The sequence below is a fragment of the Gobius niger genome (genome assembly GCF_951799975.1).
Source record: "Gobius niger genome assembly, chromosome: 23".
Taxonomy (NCBI): domain Eukaryota; kingdom Metazoa; phylum Chordata; class Actinopteri; order Gobiiformes; family Gobiidae; genus Gobius; species Gobius niger.
In genome coordinates this window covers 2035931-2056312 of record NC_136874.1, presented here as the reverse complement: position 1 = coordinate 2056312, position 20382 = coordinate 2035931, and the positions used below count along the sequence as shown (strand labels likewise).

At 43.1% G+C, this 20382-nt stretch overlaps 1 protein-coding gene across 3 annotated transcripts in view; it reads right to left on the bottom strand.

Annotated features, from left to right (window-relative positions):
* The window catches only part of pudp (pseudouridine 5'-phosphatase), a 312024-nt gene extending 292031 nt beyond the window's left edge, over positions 1-19993 (bottom strand). For 2 of the 3 annotated variants that reach the window (XM_079582082.1, XM_079582081.1), the window contains exons 1-3: positions 19917-19993; positions 18064-18282; positions 13851-14080 (exon numbers count right to left, since the gene is read on the bottom strand). In XM_079582082.1, coding sequence (XP_079438208.1) covers positions 13851-14080; positions 18064-18282; positions 19917-19986 — 519 coding nt within the window. In that variant the 5' untranslated portion in view covers positions 19987-19993. The remainder of the gene's footprint in view (positions 1-13850; positions 14081-18063; positions 18283-19916) is intronic. The other variant, XM_079582083.1, reaches the window with a different exon arrangement.
* Positions 19994-20382: the final 389 nt, after the last annotated feature.

The following is a 20382-nucleotide window of genomic DNA, read 5'->3' as shown; positions in this document are numbered from 1 at the left end:
ACCCTCAGCACCCTGGGTTCCCACAGCCTTTTCATTATCTCATACGGTGGGGGAAAAGTATTTGATCAAAATGCAATAGAAAGTCTTTTGACCAAATACTTTTTGTCCGCACTGTATATATCTCATACTACGGCCGATCCGATACGTATTGCAATACCCTAAGTAATTATGTTACTTGGGGTATTGCAATACACACAAAACCAGGCAGGTACGGATCAACTCGTCTAAGCTCAGGTAAGAACATGTCTCAGGCTGGAAAAGCGGTGGCCTGTTCCTTTAACTCTGACTATTTTGATCAGTTCATCCTTTTAACCTCTTAACCGAGCACATTCTCTCCAGTTTGGCTTTAACCAAATCTTAAAACTTCTTGGAAAAAAGCGGCAAGATGAAAATGCAACAAAAGAACGAAGAAAATGTGACGAAGAAATTATGAAAATGTGGAAAAAATGTGACGAAAATCCAACAAAAAAGCTCCATTTAGATGAGTTTTCAAGTTCTTATCTGTAACCTTTTAGATTTGGGTAAAGCTGAAACACAAAAGTATTGAAGTCCCAGTCCGTGTAACTAACATGTCACAAAATAAAACCGTAAATTCAAACCTTGCTCGATCCATTATACATGTGATATGAATATTCTGGTCATTTTTATGCAGAAATGCCTGATTTCTTTAAGATAACAGAAAATGACAGAAAACTTGCAAAACGTTTTTTTCTCACATTCATCTCACTAATCTCCAGCAGAAGTTTCAAATTGATCTCTTTACGTTTAAATGTCTCGCCCATTGGCCTGCAGCGTAATGGCTCTCTCCTCATTATCCTTTATAAATGTCTCTGTCGTGGTTTCCTAAATGTCGAGCCCACTTACGTCCTATTAAAACATTATGTAGCGGCTCTTACATGAAGCCGCTCCCTCTAACATGCCTGTAAGTGCTCCCTCTGAGACCCGCTGTAGTATTTTGACCTCGTTCCCTCTCGTTTCCGTGTAAAACGTCGTAGCGCGTAGCGTAGCGCGCTCCGCTAATAGGTCGGGGCCCATGTTTAAGCTCACGCTGTGATTGCGCTGATTTGAATCCAGGGGCGAGGACGGAGGGGCCCCGAGAGCGAAGCATCGGGATGATTAATGCGGGACACGGAGGCAGCAGCCCGTGTTAGCGCCTTAGCCTGGACTAGCATCGCCGCTAATTCGTCTTAATCAGTGCAGAGCTAATGCTAATGCTAACGTCAGCTGATGGTGGTGCAGTCGCAGGAAAAGAACAGTTATTAGGCAGATTTAGCTCTTACAATGGGCTTACAAGGTGTACAATAAGCCGATGGCGTGTTATGTAGTATAAGCCGAAGGCCCATCTCGGGTCTCCAGTTGCATTATGGGTAATGGAATTTATTTCGGCTACCAAACAGTATTGATAGTTAGCGTAAAGCAATGAAGAAATCTCTGATTTGGACCGTTTTAAACGCTGGAAAGTTGATGATATAAAGTGTTTTTGTCGTTGCCGTGGAGCTCGTTACGATGTTAGCATGAAGTCTGTTTTTACACCAGGGCTGCTACGGAGAGACAGAAACTGAAAGAACTGAACGGTTCATATGTAGAGCTGCTTCAAAGTGACGACCAGTCCTTCTTCACAGAGTTGGAAAAACTATGTGAGAAAAACATTTCTGACCCTCGAAAGCGACTGTTGGACAAAGTGCAGGGTCTGAAACTGTGGCCTCAAGTCGCCGACATTCAGGACATTTAAATTGGAGTGAGAAATAAGGCCAATAAGGAGGCGGACAGTAAATGAAATCTTTTTTATTATTATTGTGACCTGAGAGATCCATGTACACATACAGGCTAGGCCATCTGAATTCACTTTATTTGTGTTTTTTACGAGTGATCTGATGGAACAACATGGCTAATCGATCGCTAATGTGACAGACGGAAATGTACCCACGATATTTAACATCAACACTGTTTTCAATATCTGTCAGGCTGATCCCAGGTCCTGTCGTCCCCCTGTCCACTATGGTCCACTATGGTCCACTATGGTCCGCTACGGTCCACTACGGTCCACTATGGTCCGCTGTGGTCCGCTATGGTCCACTATGGTCCACTATGGTCCACTATGGTCCGCTACGGTCCACTAGGGTCCGCTACGGTCCGCTACAGTCCACTCCTGCCTACGGAGCCGCCGTCCTGACTTTTCTCTCGCTTTCAAGATATTGACAACATAAATATTTGCAAGAAATGTCACTTGAGACTTACAGTCTTTAAACCAATGCCCGTGAGCCTTATGGGTCACGGTTATGGCTCAAAATACTCGCTCACACATTCCATTGGCAGTGGTTTGTTTGGGCTAAAATGAGGAGCCTGATTGACCCACACATGCGCAGGCGAGATGTGCACTCGGCTTATTTCCTGGTATGTGTTGCCGTGGTAACGCTGCACAGTCATCGCCGCTCCCTTCCAAAACATTAAAGATGGCGGCTGATGCACTGTTTTGGAAGAGTTCCTCGTTGGATGTGACGCTTCTTCCTGCATCACATCCAGCGCTTCTCTGATTGGTCGATCCCGTCTGTCAGTCACGCCCACCGGGAACGTCTGTGACCTCAAGAGTCGTTTGCAAAATATGAAAACAATCGAGATAATTGGACGCCCGCCACACAAATGCCTGCTTTTACTACATACTGAAAGATTGATTCGAGCACTTCGTCCGACGCCGCCTCATTTCCATTTTTGTCTTTGAAACTTTTCCTTCCAAGACCCCTCCAGCCCGGCCCTTTTATCTCCCCCTCCCTCCCCCCCTCCTCCTCCTCTCTCTCCCCGGTGATGAATGCTCGGCGGGGAGTAGTAACCCTGAGCAGTGGCGGTAAATCTCGCGGAAGGAGCAGGTGTGGCGTTTTTTTCTTCTTCCTGCGGGCCCTGAACTCACCGTATTTACATGCTGTCAGTTTATTTAGTGCGGCCATAAAGCTCACTTCCTCCAAATAACTGTCAGAGCAATGTGGGGCATAAGCACTTTTCTGCATCGCGGATATGGACCCGGCGAAGTATAGCAGGGAAATAACATTCAGTGCCGCGGCGGAGGCTCTGAATCAGGGCCGGACCGGGAGGAAACTGGGGCTCAACCTGGAAACGCAGGAACACAATCTGAAGAGTGATTTACTGAGGCAGGTGAGGCGACGGACGAAGCCTTTCTACAACACAGAAACCAGCTCTGGAGCAGAACAGGAATCAAACCTTTGTTCAAAAAGTGCTCGACATCTTTAAATATTAGACAAGCTGGAATAAAAATGGATAATAAGGAAACACAAAGAAAAAACATGGGGCATCTCATCATCTGAGACATGGAAAGGAGTAAAGTGGTTCAACAGACCATAAATACTTGGATAATGCTAACCCTGCTGCTAATGCTAACATCATGCTACATATGCTAACATTAGCCACGAGTGCCGTTTACTGAACAATCTGCTGTGAAAAAGCATTTTGACTTTATTTGTTTGTGATAAATATGTTTCGAGTCCGCCAGAATCCCGTCGGCTGAGGTGGGGAGAGTAGCCAAAATATTTACTCAAGTAAGAGTAATGTTACTTCGAAATAATCTCATGCAAGTAAAAGGTAGTGATCCAAACAATTACTCAAGTAAAAGTGAAAAAGGACTTTGGAAAGTGGGTGGAAATCGTGATTTTTTCCAAAGACAACTCCAAGAAGGTGACAAAAAATGCAGAAAAACTAAATAATTCAAAAGAACAAGGAGCATGAGACGATACACATCCGTTTTATCGATCAAAATGAAGTATTTGCTGGAAGAAACAAACACTTCATTATAATTTTACTCATGTAGAAGTAAAGTAAAGAAGTAGAGCTATAGCAGCTTTCACAGATGGTCTCATGTAAAGCACTTTGTGACTGTTTTAGTTCACTTCAGGCTCGGTGGTGTTTCCCCTGGAGGCGACTGACAGAAGCGTGTCAGGACTGCACATCTGACCACCACCTCTGACCATCACCTCTGACCACCACCTCTGACCACCACCACCTCTGACCACCACCTCTGACCACCACCACTCACATACACACATTACTGATCTCGGCCTATTGACTCTGTGCATGAGTTCAACTCATAACAATTAAATAGGGAAAACGTGGAAGAGCTCGGTAGCTTCTATCTTCACCTGGTTTGGAGCTTTAGAGGAGGAGAGGCTAAATGCTAATGTGCTGTGTTTACGTGACTGAGGACACACGTGAAGACCAGAAAGGTACACATGAACTCGTCTAAGTGTGACCGGTGGACTTCTGCGTTGTGTAGTTTATGCAGTTTGTGATGTGTTAAGAAGCCACGAGACACAGCGGTAACTTTTGGAGGCGGCTCCGTTTACTCTGGCAAAAATATATACAAAAATACAATCAGCAAGTGCCGCTAACAAGATCCAGGCCAAACTAAAGGGGAGAAGACAATGGACAATATTAGCATCTCGGGGTGTGGATGAAGCTCAATATCAACGTAAATACAAATTAAATATGTTCCCAGAAGAAAACAAATGCAAAATATTGACAAACTGAATCTTAAAACATTGGATTACAATGGATGACTGACCTCTTCCAGATATCAGATTTGCAAAGGGAAGAGGCAGGGGTCAAACCCCGAATATATACAGGGGCATCTCAAAAGTCAACGAAGAAGAAACAAAAACATAGAAGAAGTGTCTGCACAGTGTATCATACGCCAGGTATGGACAAAATTCAAGTAAACAAAAGGACAATTTTATGTAATTATACCATTATTACTTATGAACGGGTTACATAAGCTCAGGGAAGAACATTCCTCAGTATGTAAAAACTGTGGCCTGTTCCTTTAATTTGACAGGCAAGTTATCCAGAGTGTTGCTGATATTTAATTTTTTTTGTATTTCATGCTGTTCTTATATTTGAAGAGTTGTGTGGTGCTAGGCTAGCACATTTCTATGGTATCAGCTAGCCTGCATTAAAAACAGTGTGACCCGCTCCACACCTGAGGCAAATCACTTATAACACCAGACTAACCATATAAATGTCTGTGTCCATAGAATCATGTTTGGAATATAACTGACCTGCATCACATGAATGATCGCATTTTGAGGGACTATTTTCTAGCAGATCACTCCGCCGCTGCGCAGCTTATACAACCACGAAGCTGATGCTGCTCAAATATAAGTTATTTTAAATGCAAAATGGTTAGAATTATTTTATTGACAGACATTTATATGGTTAGTAATGAGGCCCTATGTCAAAAATCCTGAAATATCCCTTTGACTGGTTGAAAGTGAAATGTCCCGACAGTTCTGCAGCTCATCTTGGTGCTGCTACTGTTCGAGTATAGTTTGAGCTTCACTGTGTTTTTTGAATCCTTTATACATTGCATTAAACTGTTATTTTGCTGAAAAAGAAAAAGTATATTTAGCAGTAAAGACACATCCATCTCCAATACAAAACAGCGCCCCATAAAGCAAAGTATTCCTCAAAGACGTCCTCTCAGCCCTAAGTTTTTATGTACTTTAATCAATACGGGGCCTCTTCTCTCCTGGAGTGGATACTTTACAGCCAGAGGACATTGTTATCCCCGAAAATCGAAGCCCGCCTGACACTCAAGCCCCATCGACGCCTCCGATTCCTCCCATTTCTCGTTCTGTATCATTTTATAACTTCTTTGGTGCAAACTTCTCTTCCGTCTCTGCCTGGTCACGCTCGGAGTTTATTAAAAAGCATTGATTTTTCCCTGCATTGATTCGCGGACCTCAGAAGATATGAATCGGTGATAGATTTTGACGCTCGAATTCGCCACAGCGGGCTCAATAAAGCTATAATTAAACTGGGTTTGTCCTTGGTAGATTCTGTAGCGATGAGGGCGAGTTACACGAGGAGCAGAGGAGCCGGGAGAGAGAGAGGGTTTTTTACATTTGGTGAAAGGAGAGAAACTTCAGCAGCTGGAAAACAAGACCAAAGCTGAGGCAGGTGGGAGGCAGCAGGAGTATAGGAGTAGTTTTCCCACAATGTTCTTTTACTTCTATTTGAGCACTTTTCTTATGAATTAACAATGTTCTACAGTCGATCCCTGACCCTGAAAACGCCTGAGGTTCTGGACAGTAAAGTTCAGGACAGAAAAGTAGATTTGTCTGGAATAGTCGATGACTTCCTTGAATGCTGTGTGACTTTTGGAAAGAAACTTCCAAATGTTTTCCCTTTATTTTGGAAGTGACTGGATTCACAAACTTCATCACAATCATCTCCACTGCATAATTCTGTTACTGGAGTTTCCACGATAGGATTCTTGGCTCCACAGATTCATACAAGGTAGTGGCCTAGCCTAGTAAAGTGGTTCAACAGACTATTAACACTTAAAAAATGGACAATGCTTACCCTGCTTCTAATGTTACCATCATGCTACATATGCTAACATTAGCTACAAGTGCCGTTTTTTGCTTCTACTGAACAATCTGCTGCGAAAAAAACATCCATATGGACCTGTCCGCCAGAAAGCTACAAAAAAGTGACTCTCGTCGGCTGAGGTGGGGAGAGTAGCCAAAATATTTACTCAAGTAAGAGGAGCGTTACTTTAAAATAATCTCACTTAAGTTAAAGGTAGTGAATATTGATTATTTGGATCTTATTAGTGGCTTAGAAAAGTTACAAAAACCTTCAGAGAGGCAATCTACTTGTACTTTGCCATGTGATTTCTGTTCTGTCATGGTTTTATAAACTGTTTGTAAATGTTCTGGTCAAATTACCATCAGACTGTTCTGGTGAGAATAATGTGAGACTGACCAAACTGTAAGGTTAATGATTAATGATTAAGCAAACTTGTTTTGCCCAAAACTGCACGTATTATCGGAGTGAAACGTCGAGGTGTACGTCGGATTTAGAGGCAGGACTAACAAGTATATAATGGCTAGAGAGACTTCCATAGACAGACTTCCAATCCAATGCTTGTTGAGCTATAACTTGTATTTTTGTGCTATTGATTGAATAAAGACCTCTTCGAACGAACTTATCTTCCTGAGAGTCATTTTCAAGTCTCGGACCGGAGCAGATAATATATCTTAACATGATCCAAACTATTACTGAAGTAAAAGTGAAAAAGGACTTTGGAAAGTGGGAGAAACAAAACATAAAATCATGTGGAATTCGTGATATTTCCACTGCATAATCCTGTTACTGGAGTTTCCACAACAGGATTCTTGGCTCCACTGATTCATACAACGCAGTGGCCTCGCCTACGGTAGTACTCAGTTTACTCAAGTATATGTACCTGTGTAACTATTTGAAGACACTTCTTAGAGTTGGGCGGTAACACAATCTTTCCGTGTGGAGTTTGCGTGTCCTCCGGGTGCTCCAGTTTCCCCTGCCGCTAAAAACATGTACAACTGCCTCTGCATTAAGCTAACGGTGACCTCGCCGCCCCAGGAACGACTTCCGGCTCTGCCAGAGCGGCAAAATAAAAGCACCGCCTCATTCATTAATTCAACTTTTTTATGTCTGACTATGAGCAGACAAAACTCAGTCAATATCTCAACTCAAAGAAAACAATTGGATAATTTGGCTCGTCCTCGCTCTGCAGCCTGTACCATCTCTCCCCTTAGTCCTCTTCCCTCGCACGCCCATTGCTGTTACGTAGCCGTGGCTCCGCCTCTCTCGGCCCTGGGGAAGTAATGGTGAAGTTACGATGATAAAAGCCATGGGATGTTCATGGACATGTTTGGATCAGTGATGGAACTTTCCTAAGGTCTGTTTTTGTGCAACAGGTCAAACGTTAGCTCTGCTGCTATGCTAGCTTTGTCTAAACGTTCAGCTGTTGCTGCTGGTTTATTTGTGCGTCTTTCTAATTATTAAAATGCTTATCAGGCGAGTTATCCTTTAAAATCCACTGTTCATCTGCTCATGCTGTAACAAGTGCAAACCTGGCTCTGAACAGGCTGGTCCTGATCTTCAACCTGCTGCTGAGCTTCACCTTTTTATTATTGTCACTGAATAAAGTCAGAGCGACACGTGTCTCCATAGTCTTACAGCGGCTCCTAAAATGTGTCTTTTTAAATATATTCTTATGTAGCAAGAACCTGCTGAGCTAATCCATGAGACGAGCTGTGCTTTTATTCTGACGTGCTGGATCAGAACCGGAAGCTACATCTCGGGCGGCGTTGCTCAAGATGTGACTTCCTGTTTCGATCCAGCACGCCAAAATAAAAGCGCCATCATATTCTTTAGCTCAACTTTCTGACTAATAACAGACCAAACAATTAAAAAGTGTGTATTTAATTATATTCTTGTAATGCTGCAAGTACCTGCTGAGCTAATCCATGAGACGAGCTGTGCTTTTATTCTGACGAGCATGCTGTGATGTCACGTGAACTCAACCTTAGGTTAGGTTATTTATACCCGTTGGTAAACTCGTCTTGCAATTCTGAGAACTACTCACCGATTGTCCAAGTAATGTTTCAGAGAATGCATTAAAGCCGCTGAATAAGAAGGACGAGTGAGAGAAAGCACCACATTTATCTGAGAGTGATTAAAGCGAAGGATGTTTTTCTGACAACTCCTGAAGAGCCTCTTTTCCTTTTGCAGATGTAACCCGCATTTAGTGAAGCCTTTTATTTTTGCGGGTCCACTTCCTGCGCCACCCCAAACTTCCTAAAAGTTACAGGTCACGCGGGTTCACTTCCTCTCCGTCTCCACTGTGGCTGTGGCATGATCTTTCCGCGTCCCCAAACAAATGAACGAAACCCTCCAATCTTAGTGACTCAAGCTCTGAATCCTCGGTAAGTCTTTTGCCTCCGCTTCTCAACCTATATCATGTCACATTCTGCGTGTGATTCTCACTGAAGCGTTACTTTGACTATAGTTGCTGCCGTTCCCCAACCAGAGCCGCTGTCTGGTTCCGTTTTGTTTAGACGTCGGGCCGCGCCTGGAGACTCCACGTAGACATTCCAAACTCAAAGGTAAATTGTTTTAACGTTCTGTCGTAAAAGCCGAATTGTAGGCATTGATTTGAACTATTAGCTTGTTCGCTAATCTAGAGAATTATTGCTGTTTTGAGCGTTTTTGTCACTTCCGTGACGACCGCTGAAATGGTTACATGTTTGGTGTCTGAACTCTTCCCTAACTGGATGATTATCGTTCAACACGAACTCTGTTCCGGCCGTGGGACATATCGGGACGGGTTTTTTTTTCACTTCCCCTTTTATTTGGGTTTTCTTTTCCCCTCCCATTCGTTGGCAGCGCGTTGCTCCGCCATCGAACAATCCTAAACATTTCTTTTGTGCCCGTACTCGTGTTGTTTTGTCATGTGCTCTCGATGAATACAAACACTACAACTGAAATCTATGACTCCGGTATCTTCATTCACAACCCAGGCTCCGTGACGAACCCTCTTCTGTGCATCTTCGCCTTCGCAGCCAAACGCCTCGCCTTTACATGTCACACAGATTTGTATCGTGTTGCTGCAAAAAGCTGGAATGTGATAAATGAGAGGCGTGATGTTTAACTGCAGTTTAAGTGTTTGTGCTTTTGACACTGTGGGGTTTGCACTTACATCCTGTTCATTCTCAGCAGAACTCTAACATGACAACAACACATTTCGTTGCCGTCCACAAAGCAAACAGACAGACTCCGAAATGAGCTCCAGTTCAAAGTGTTCACGTTCAAAGGAGCCGCGACCGCCGCGTCACTGAAACCCGGGTCAGACCGAGTTTTCATTTAAGTTGAGTTGGTATTGATAGACGTTCCCGTATAATCCTCCCGTTCCCCCTCACAGACGCTCCAACAAAGCTGCCAGTTGATTGTTGCATAATTAATGACTGCAGTGAAGCCGCGGACTCGAGATTCGTTAAAATTACCATAATCCCAACATTTCCCCGGCTCGCTCCTGCGTGTGAAACTAGGTCAGGCTCACGGCAGATATTTGGGGGAGAGAAGGGAGAGACGGAGAGAGAGGTGTAATATCTAGCTCAGGCCCAGCCCACAGCACTGCAGCACAGATGTGGAGGAGGACCTGACGGGATCAGACTGTCTGAGATACATTTCGGAGAGAAAATGGAGAGTTCAGAGCCAGACGCGTTCACCTGGAGCCCAGACTGAAGCTACAGCGCTAAACTTGTCAAGGTTCAAGCACTTTAAGTCGTGGAATTAATCCTAGTCTAATCCAAAATGTGTCTCGTTTCAGTCCTGGTTTAGACATGGGTTTGGCGGCCATCTTAGTTGTAGTCCACAAGCTTTGGTTCCAGGACGTTCTCTGTGCTCCTGCCATGTCAGAAGATCCAGTGTCGTGTTCTTCATTTCTCACTAAGATCTCGTATTGATGATGGGAGAGTGTGTCCACAGTGCAAAGCCTTCTCCAGCACACTATCCATCTGAGAGATAGAGATGGATAGCGGATCGTTTGGAATCTGATCGTCTTTCAAACGAGCTCCCTCAGAAGTATCTGCTAAACATGGATGTCCTGAATAAGTCACAGTTCATATTATGTTATTTTATAGACAAATAGAAAAACATCAGCATTGGACGATCAACATCTGCAAAAATCTGCACATCGGTCGACCGCTAGCTAATATTGAGTGAGTCATTTTCTCAGTTTTGTTTTTTTATTACGAAACTAGATACTATAGATGAGAGGAGAGAGGTGGAGAGAGAGGAGGAGAGTGGAGAGAGATGAGGAGGGAGGAGGAGAGATGAGAGAGGAGGAGAGATGAGAGGAGAGAGATGAGAGAGGAGGAGAGATGAGAGATGAGAGAGGAGAGAGATGAGAAAGGAGGAGAGTGGAGAGAGAGGAGGAGAGAGGCGAAAGATGAGAGGAGGAGAGAGGCGAAAGATGAGAGAGGAGGAGAGTGGAGAGAGGAGGAGAGGAGGAGGGAGGAGGAGGAGGATAGAGGAGAGAGGAGAGAGATGAGAGAGAGAGAGGAGGAGAGAGAAGTAAATCAGAAAGAGTGTTTCATAAAATATCTCCGTAAGTGAGTTTGATCAAATTTAGCCTCTGTTTAGCTTAGATTCCTCAGGAACCGAGACACGTACAATTAAACAGTTTGCACCAACAGAGAGCTGAGAGTCTCACCTTTCAAACGAGCCATAACATGTGTCCAAAGCTATAACATAGAATACGCTGTGGTGCTACAAATATCATGAAAAATGGTCTGGATTGTTGGCGCTCTAGCCAAATCCCCAAACCAGCGCGGCCTCAGTGTGTTCAGATCTGGACTCTGTGGCGCTCCCTCACCCACTCGTCCACAGTGTGAGCCTCAGGAATCCTGACTGATGGAATAACCTGGTCATTCAGGATGTTCAGCTCATTCTTTGGGCACAAAGTGTTGCTGAATCGAGACCAGACCAACTGCAGCAGCTCCAGATCAGAACAGTTAGCATCCTCCAGGTAAAGGACACTTTAGTTAGTGTTTCTCAGAGCCGCTAACTTCAGGCTAATCTCTGCTTGTTTGTGAACAGTAGGCGAGTCATTCCCACTACTGCCAAAAGAGGGCGCTCCAGGCCGACTCTCCCCGTCCTGTAATGAAATGTGATCCCCATCCGCACCGTAAATCACCCCGGCCCGCGTTGCTACGTTAACATTTTCACTGATCAGATATTAAACCTCGGACAGACTTCGGGAGAATCGTAAATCTGCTCCGCCTCAAAATGGACGCCCGTAAACCTCGGCGGCGGCGCCTCGCTCGCAGATGCTCGTGTGATCTAACGAGGCAACCTCTCACCGCGATGATCATAAAAACACGACCAAACCGTATTTCATTTCGGTGAGTAAACCTCTGGCAGCGGCTCATTCACAAAAACACGGGACACGAGGACAGACCGGGAAAAACAAGAACATCTCAGTTTTAATATCAATGAAAAACTCTCCCTTTACGATGCTTAGTTCATGCTATTTTCTCGACTCACGCTTCGCAAATATACAACGTGATGCACTGAATCCCCCGACAACACACTGTAATCCAAATATGGTCATTTCCTTTGTGAAAGACGCTCAGTGGCCAAACCCAGTCAGTCTCATTCATACACCGATGTACGCAGACTCTAACAAAATGAGACACGATCAACTCTATAGACAATAAACTGGATCCATTCGTATCTCAGTGGCAGAAAACAGTGTGTGAGAAGAAAAACACCCTTTCTCCACCTAAAGCAGGGGTCACCAACGTGGTGCCCTTTGGGGCTTGCCCAGTAGCCCTTGAGACAATTTCTAAGGTGTAAAGCATTTCATTTTCTTGAATCTGATTCTTAAAAATACACTTATTTTGATCTTGTGTCTCACTACAAGTTTAAAATGAAGCTATGTTGATATAATATGAGGTCAATATCCTATAAGTAAACAGTGTACGTTTAAGTCTTTAGGCAGCTTTTTTAACTGGTATCTCTCAAAACTACTTAATGCTCTTGAGGTAGCCCTCGTCTGAAAAAAGTTTGGTGACTCCTGACCTAAAGATTAGACCACGGGAGTACCGCAAGGCTGCATCTGGGACCTTTGCTTTTTAAACAACCTCCCCTCAGTCTGCACTGCCAATGCCAATGAAGCGGCAACAAAATGACCAGATCAAATGCAAAAAGTATCTGACATTAAATACTAACAAAAGTCACAATGTACTTTACAAATCGAGGTAAACGCATAACGAATTCACCTACTTAGGCGCAACCCTGGACTAGGGATGCGCCAATACCGATACCAGTAACGGGTATCGGGCCGATACCACATGCTTGTACTCATACTCATTAATGAGGTTCTGATACCAGAAACCGATACCACCTGACGTGTGTCCGGCGCTCCTACAGGAACAAACTGGAGAATAGTTCAGTGTAAATCCAATATCCCACATAGAGCTGACTTTATTACAGACGACACTCCCTAAACCAGAGTCTGAGCTGGATTTAACCAGAGCTAAATGTTGTTAGTGCTGCAGCGTCTGCAGTGTTTACAACATACAGGCTAATGCTGCTAATGTTGCTAACTAGCCGCTAACTCACAGGGTTTATTCATCTGAAAAACTAACTCAGTGACTAAAAAGTCCTCCGAAAATCCAAAATAAAGAGATGCAGCATGTTTATATTGAGGAAAATGAGCTGCAGCAAAACAACGAAAATGCTGAAGCTACTGGATAAGTTACTATAAACACAGGAGAAAATCCACACGGAGCTGAATTAAAGGCAAAAAGAGACAATTTATCTGCAGTAATAAGTAACATCTCAATACTATTCTTACATAAAAATGCATAAATGAATAAAGCACAAGAATTGAGGAGCTTTAGGACATGAGCTGTTCTGTCTGTGATGGACAGAGACATAAAAATGAAAATAATACTGAACCGTACAAATGTAAATGAGTAAATTAACTAATTACAAACCAATCTGCTGTGAAAAAGTCAGTCTGTTGAAGAAAATGCCTTGTACTCGTATCGATTTTAGAAAAAGTGGCATCGGTGCATCTCTACCCTGGACCCAACTCGGACTTTAGATCCATACGAGTTCTCTTACCAGTGAGGCGTCCCATTTGCACCTGAACTCTATGATCGTGTCACATTATCACACATGTCACATGTATAATGAGTTGGTCACAGGCTGTAAAACGGTTCTGGCGCCTCTTGAATCATTATATAAATCTGCGCTCAAGATCCACGATAAGAAACCCAGGTTCTATCACCATCGTCAAATACTAAAGCATGGAATTGTGAATTTTAAAAACCTAATAACCTACTCTAATGTTTGTTTACTTTTTAAAATGATCCATGTGGTCAATTCACCTCCTCTGAGAAAATGTCTGACTTTATGTCCTGATAAAATGACTGCTCGATCCACTTCCATCTGCACTGAGCCCCTCCCTGCCTGAAAACGCCTCCTCAGACTCCCACCCTCCTCACCTTGAGCGGATCGGCCGGCGGCGTGAACCTGGCGGCGCAGACGAGGAAGGGGTCGGGCTGAGGTTTCCCGCGCTTCACCTCCGGGTCGTCGCCCAGGACCACGTGGTCGAACAGGGAGAAGAACTCTTTGTGGCGACTGGTTTTCAGCTCAAACGTGACTCCGGCCGAACTGGTGGCGACGGCGACGGGAACACGGTGCTTCTTCAGGTGGAGGATCAGCCGCTCCACGCCTGGAACAGCAGAACATGGAAGATGTGGATTATGGATCCATAAAACGAGTCATATTGGATTACAGGTCATGAGAAGAAAACCTCTCCTAACTGAGCCCAGCATATTTGGGTCCTTTGGTTGGAAATGTGCCTTTATCTGCTGAAATATACGGCTTTAAACCCTGTGTCGCTGCAAGAAGCTGTTCTGATGTAATTTTAGCTGTAAAATCATAAACTCCTTTGACTCGAGACTTTGGGAATGACTGCACTATGGTTTAGGAACGACTGGAACCAAAGGGAATTTAAAAACCCTGGGACAGCACTCAGGAACGTTACTTCTCAAATAAATGAGAAAAAATGTAAAAGAAACAGTATTTTATTGAACGATTTAACATTACACAACATTCTCTAAATGAGAAGTATTACAGTAAAGGAATCGAAAATGGTATCGTATCGGAAAAAAATGCAACGATGTCCAGCCCGAGTCCAACAGTTAAGCCTGAGGTGGATCGATCCGAATACTGGGGTTGTGTTGCAGCCAGTTTGAATATATATATATTAGGGCTGAATGATATGGACAAAATTTCATATCCCAATATTCATGCCAGATATATCTCAACATCGATATAACTACTAACCAAGCATTTTTCAGAAAAATAAAATCATAAAACAAAGAGTGCCGTTTTATTGATGAAAATCTACATTGTTTATATCTTGCTTTTTCGATTTTAATGTTTTGAATGTTCTCATCTCGATGTCCCCCTCCTGGATCAACATGTTGGAGGGTTTGAATGATCCTGGAGCTCTGTTGTCGGGGCTTCGTGCCCCTGCAGGGTCTCCCAGGGCAAACAGGTCCTATAGGTGACGGTCTCTCATAAGGAGCTTCTGAACCGCTCTTTGTCTGACTCAACAGGCCTGAGAACCCACCACCTGCAGGGGGCGCCATAGGGTGCACTGTGATGTGGGCAACTCCAACAGCGGCCCTCACGAGCCGGAGACGGACCAGTGGAAGAAAATGGACGGACATCTCGATATCAATACGATAACGATATATCTTTCAGCTCTAATATATATATAGATATATCTTTAGATCCAAGCTTTGATGCTGATGCTGTTGGTCCAGGGACAGTAATAAACGAAGTATTGGGTATTTCAGCTCAAATAATATTTTTTCCCCCTTTTTTTAAAGATTTTTCCCCCTATATTTTTGCCCCATTTTTCCCTTTATATAATTTTTTTTCCCCTATATTTTTGCCCCAATTTCTTCTCATTTCCCCAATTTTTTGCATAATATTTACCCTTTTTTAAAATTGTTTCCTTATTTTTGCTACAGTTTCTTCCATTTTCCCCAAATTCGCATTTTTCACACATTTGACTCTGGAGATGAACCTGATATTGTTACATTTGCAGAACTTCCACACATCATTGTTCTGTTTTCTGATTCGAGACGACGACATTTTAGTATCGGCATCAAAAACCAAGCATCGTTAAAGTACTGGTAGCGAAACATAGATCACTGTGCCCAGACTTTTGTAAGGAAGAATGGGCAAAAATCTAGCAGTAGTTGTAGTAATAGTAGTAGTAGTAGTAGTAGTAGTATTGGCATTCATGGCTCTTTGATGGAGCACAGTCTTTGGGATCCATTCGTTTCAAACACCGGCTCCTCATAATGAATATTTTAAGAAACAGTGACTAAACTCCCACAGTCTTGATATAATTCAGGGATTACAGGAAGCAGCGAGTCCAATGTAATGCTTTAAAAACCCGTCTTAATCCTCACACTCCATATTCTTAATGCCACAAACACAGGAAATGTGTCATATTGTTTGAGATTTACAAACATTCCATCAAACAGAGGAATGTCGATATTCAGAAGTAAATACGACACAGCTGGAGGCTTTAGAGCCACAATTTCAACCATTTCTAAAGTCACAGAAGGAAGAAAATGGTAAACTGACAAAGCTCCTTCACAAACATCTTTTACTTTGTGGCCACGGCGCGAAGAGGAAAATACACAGACTCTGGCCAATGTTTAACCAGTTTACAGAGACAGTGAAGATTCAACTCTAGTGAATGAATAAATAAATGAATGAATATATAAATGGTGCAAAATAGTGCCAAGAGGTGCCTTTACTATCAATGAAGTCTGTTGTGGTCGTTGTGGAGAAGGTTTTGTTATAATCTGATGGTAAAGCGGATCTTTCCTCCAGTTCCTGTAAGTTCCTCCCCACAGTGGTTCAATGATATTTAGTTCAGGAGACTGAGATACTGAGATGGAGCTAACGGGACCTTCTCTTTATTCTGCTGGAGCCACATCAGAGAAACACCTCCAGATCTCACAGTATGGGGCACTTCTCATCATGTTGATGACATAAAAGTGCCTCACACTGTGAAATCTGGAGGTGTTTCTCTGATGTGGCTCCAGCAGAATAAAGAGAAGGTCCCGTTAGTGCCATCTCTATATCTATGTTTAACATTATATCTTATATAATGTTAAACAGTGATTCTCTACTGGTGGGTCACGGAAACCATTTTCAGTGGGTCGTGAGCCTATTCACCTTATTCCGGAGGCTCGCGTGGGCGCCGCCATGAACTGTGCCCGCCCCTTTTCTCCTATGTGTTAACATGGGGCTGGAGGAGTCCAGATAAAATCAGTCACTACACGAAAACAAAGCTGTTTTTCGGCTGTGCAGAGAAACGCTGCAGTGTCGACATGTTGGTGCAAATGAACATCGGACATTTTACACAAATCAATCGACTAAACATCAACTTTGAGCGGAGAATATTTTCCCTCGTTCTCCGTGTAAATGAACGGGCTTCTCGCTCGACCGGAAGTGTCTAGACAAAGGAAGTGCCGAGACAACGCAAAAAGTGGCAAAAGTGGGCGGGGCGGAATAAGGTGAATAGAGAACTTTTATTCAATATTTTCCATCTGAGACTGCACGGAAACACTAACTGCGTCTGTTAAAGTGAATATTATTGGTAATAAGTATTTGTGCAGAAAATACAATATTTCATACGATATGACAGTTTTATTTGGGTCCTCGGCTCGTCATCCGGGGGTTATGGTGGATCCCAAAGTCCCAGAGAACCACTGATGTCAAACATGGGCATTTGGAGAAAATAGTTCTTTACTTGAGGCCAGTGGTTCTCAACCTGGGGGTCGGGAGACAAATTTGGGGGGGGGTCGCCAGATCATTTAGATAAAATATACATATTTTCATTAGCACATAATCTAAGGTTTTATTGTAGCATGTGTTTGCCATTATTTGTTCGTAATTTCATGAATTTTTTTTCAGCCATTTGTTTTTTTTCTTTGTTTTTTAAGAATTGTGTCGGCTAATGTTCCTATTTCTCACGGTGTGACACGGGCGGGGCGTCACGAACCCCTTTAATAATAATAATAATAATACATTTTATTTGTCGGCGCCTTTCAAAACACCCAAGGTCACCTTACATGAGCTACAATGATAAAAGCATGAAAAATAAAACACATCAAAGTAAGTAGCTAACTTTAAATAGGTGGGTTTTGAGACGCGATTTAAAAAGGGGCAGTGAGGTCATTTGTCGGAGTTCAGCGGGGAGTGAGTTCCAGAGGTTTGGGGCTGAGCGGCTAAAAGCTCGAGCACCCATGGTGGCTAAGTGGGCAGTAGGTACAGACAGCTGTTATAATGGGTGTCACGGCTCCAAAAGGTTGAGAACCACAGCTTTACAATGTTGAGGTTCGGCCCTTGAATGATGAAAATCGGCCTCCACGACACAAACCTGCCTAACCCTGCCTTAGGACCTGCCTTAGGACCTGCCTTAGGACCTGCCTTAGGACCTGCCTTAGGACCTGCCTTAGGACCTGCCTTAGGACCTGCCTTAGGACCTGCCTTAGGACCTGCCTTAGGACCTGCCTTAGGACCTGCCTTAGGAACATGCAGGGGAGGAAATACATCAACACCTCAGATCCAGTGTCTGGTCGGTTCCATTCGTGCAGTGTGAAAGAGCATCAGTCGTACCAGGCAGGAGCTGAGCGTCGGGGAAGATCCGCTCCTGGATGTCCCTGCTCTCCTGCAGCAGCTCCTCCGCCGTCATGGGCAGCTCCAGCTCTGCCCGGATGACCTCGGCCGCGTCCAGAGCCTTCTTCCCCATGACTTTGCTCTTCAGTGCCCAGGTGTAAACGCGGCCGAACCGGGAGCAGATCTGCTGGAACGACTCCGTGTACAGGCGCTCCGTGTCTGAGGAGAAACCACAGAAACACATTAACAAACAGAAAAACTCCAGATCCCACCTCTGGAAACAACGTGCCGTAAATGTCAGCGGGGATTTATAAAGTGGATCTGGTTCGGTGCCATAAACTGTTTTAAAGACTCGGAGGAGACACGATGAAAGAGAAAGGCCAGACCTCACACGATCCATCACCGAGAACTCGTCCATCAATCTCCCTCTCGCGCTTAATAACGCCGCATTTTAACGCCGTCTGTCAAAGCCGGAATGTTTGAATGAAAGACGAGACGAGGCGACGTTCGCGTTGACAAATAGAGCTGTCAGAGTCACGGCATCGCCACATCATCGCTACGGTAACGTCAGCCAAAAACTAAAACACAAGGGAGCCTAAACTGGTGCAAAAGTTCAGATATTTACAATTTTGTTCATTTTATGCCTCGTTTTGGTCCTAATTTAGTGTTTGTTTTTAATAATTCAATGAGTTCCACAAATTATATACTGTTTTACACTCAACAATATCCTATCCTAGTATTTTTCTTTTGGTTTCTTCTGGAAATCATCTGAGGACCCAAGGCATCATGACCCCCCACTTTGGGAACCACTGGTCTATGAGATGTTTAATATCAAGGTTATATTCAATGTCAAGAAATGTGGAAAAAATGTAGAAAATATGGGGAGGATTGAGAAAAAAAGAAATAAAAAAGTGGAGGAAAAAAAGACAAATGGGAGAAAAAAATATAACAATTGGAGGGAAAATTGAGGAAAAAATGAGGAAAAATTGAGGAAAAATTGAGAAAAAAAATGAGAAAAAATTGAGAAAAAAATTGAGAAAAAAATTGAGAAAAAAATTGAGAAAAAATTGAGGAAAAAATTGAGGAAAAATAGGAAAATTAATTGGAAAAAAATAAATTTAAAAAAAGCGTGTGTAAAAATGATCATAAAATGTGGGTTTTTTTTCTGCCCATGTTTGGTTAAATTGCTTCATTATCAAGAAAGTCCCCAAATATAGTTATATATTTACTTTTTGTCAATATCCACTCCCTCTAGCAGAGACTATATTAGTAGTTGGAGGAGGAGAAACAGAAGTATAATAACTCACAGAAGTACTTCATCACCACAGACTTCCACTTGTGGAGGAAATAACGGTGATGCGTGGTGCTGCTGATCTTTTAGAAGAACTTATTTGTTGTAGAAGTATTAGTGATGCTAAACGTAGTCTTTTTAGAACAGTTTAATCAAGTTTTCCACACTTCTGAAATGGCACAGCTCGTTGTTGCTAATAAATTGTATCTCGTGTCATTTTTATCTGATTTAAATGTGTTGCTTATTAATAAACTTGCGGTGAATGTTTAACTTTCTCTAACAGTTTGGCGTTTAGCAATGATATAGTGAGACACATTTCAAAATGACTTCAGCCGAAATACTTGTAACATAACAGATATTCCAAATACTTAAAGCAACACAAGCAAAACCTTTGATACTTTGGGGAAATAAGAGCTAGAGTTTTTCTTCGTGCTTTTGCAAACGGAGCTCGGCGGTAGCGAACTTTAGCAGCGTTTCAGCGGGGCGTTCGTGTCTTAAACGCAGCAAAGCAAATGTTCACGTAAATGTTAGATTTATTAAAGATGTGGAGGAGTTTTCATACCGAGGAGGAGCCCGTCCATGTCGAAAATCACATGAGAAACTGCTTTGAATGAAGAGTTTGCCTCCGACATGTTGGAACTTCCGGGTTGTTTGTGACACAAAACGGTTGGCCCGACATGAGGTAACCCGGAAGCACGCCGTAAACTCACAACTATATAAAAAATAAAACACCAAAAAGGCCATAATTATTGTTAAAGGGGGAAAAAGGATACCATAAACCTAAATAGTGTTTAAAATACGTTTACTTGGATTGCAGACAAGTTTGGATACAAGGTTTTTGGAAGGGAAAACGTAGCGTTAACTTCGGGTTAGTTTATGGCCGCATAGAAAAGCAGCAGAAACTGGAGATTTTTTAAAGGGTTTTTTTTGGAATATTTTACCAACAACGTGCTCTAGATTTAAATTTGTGAAAGCCCATGCATGTTGTCATTTTTAGTTCTTTAACTTTTTTTTCAAACTTTCTTTCA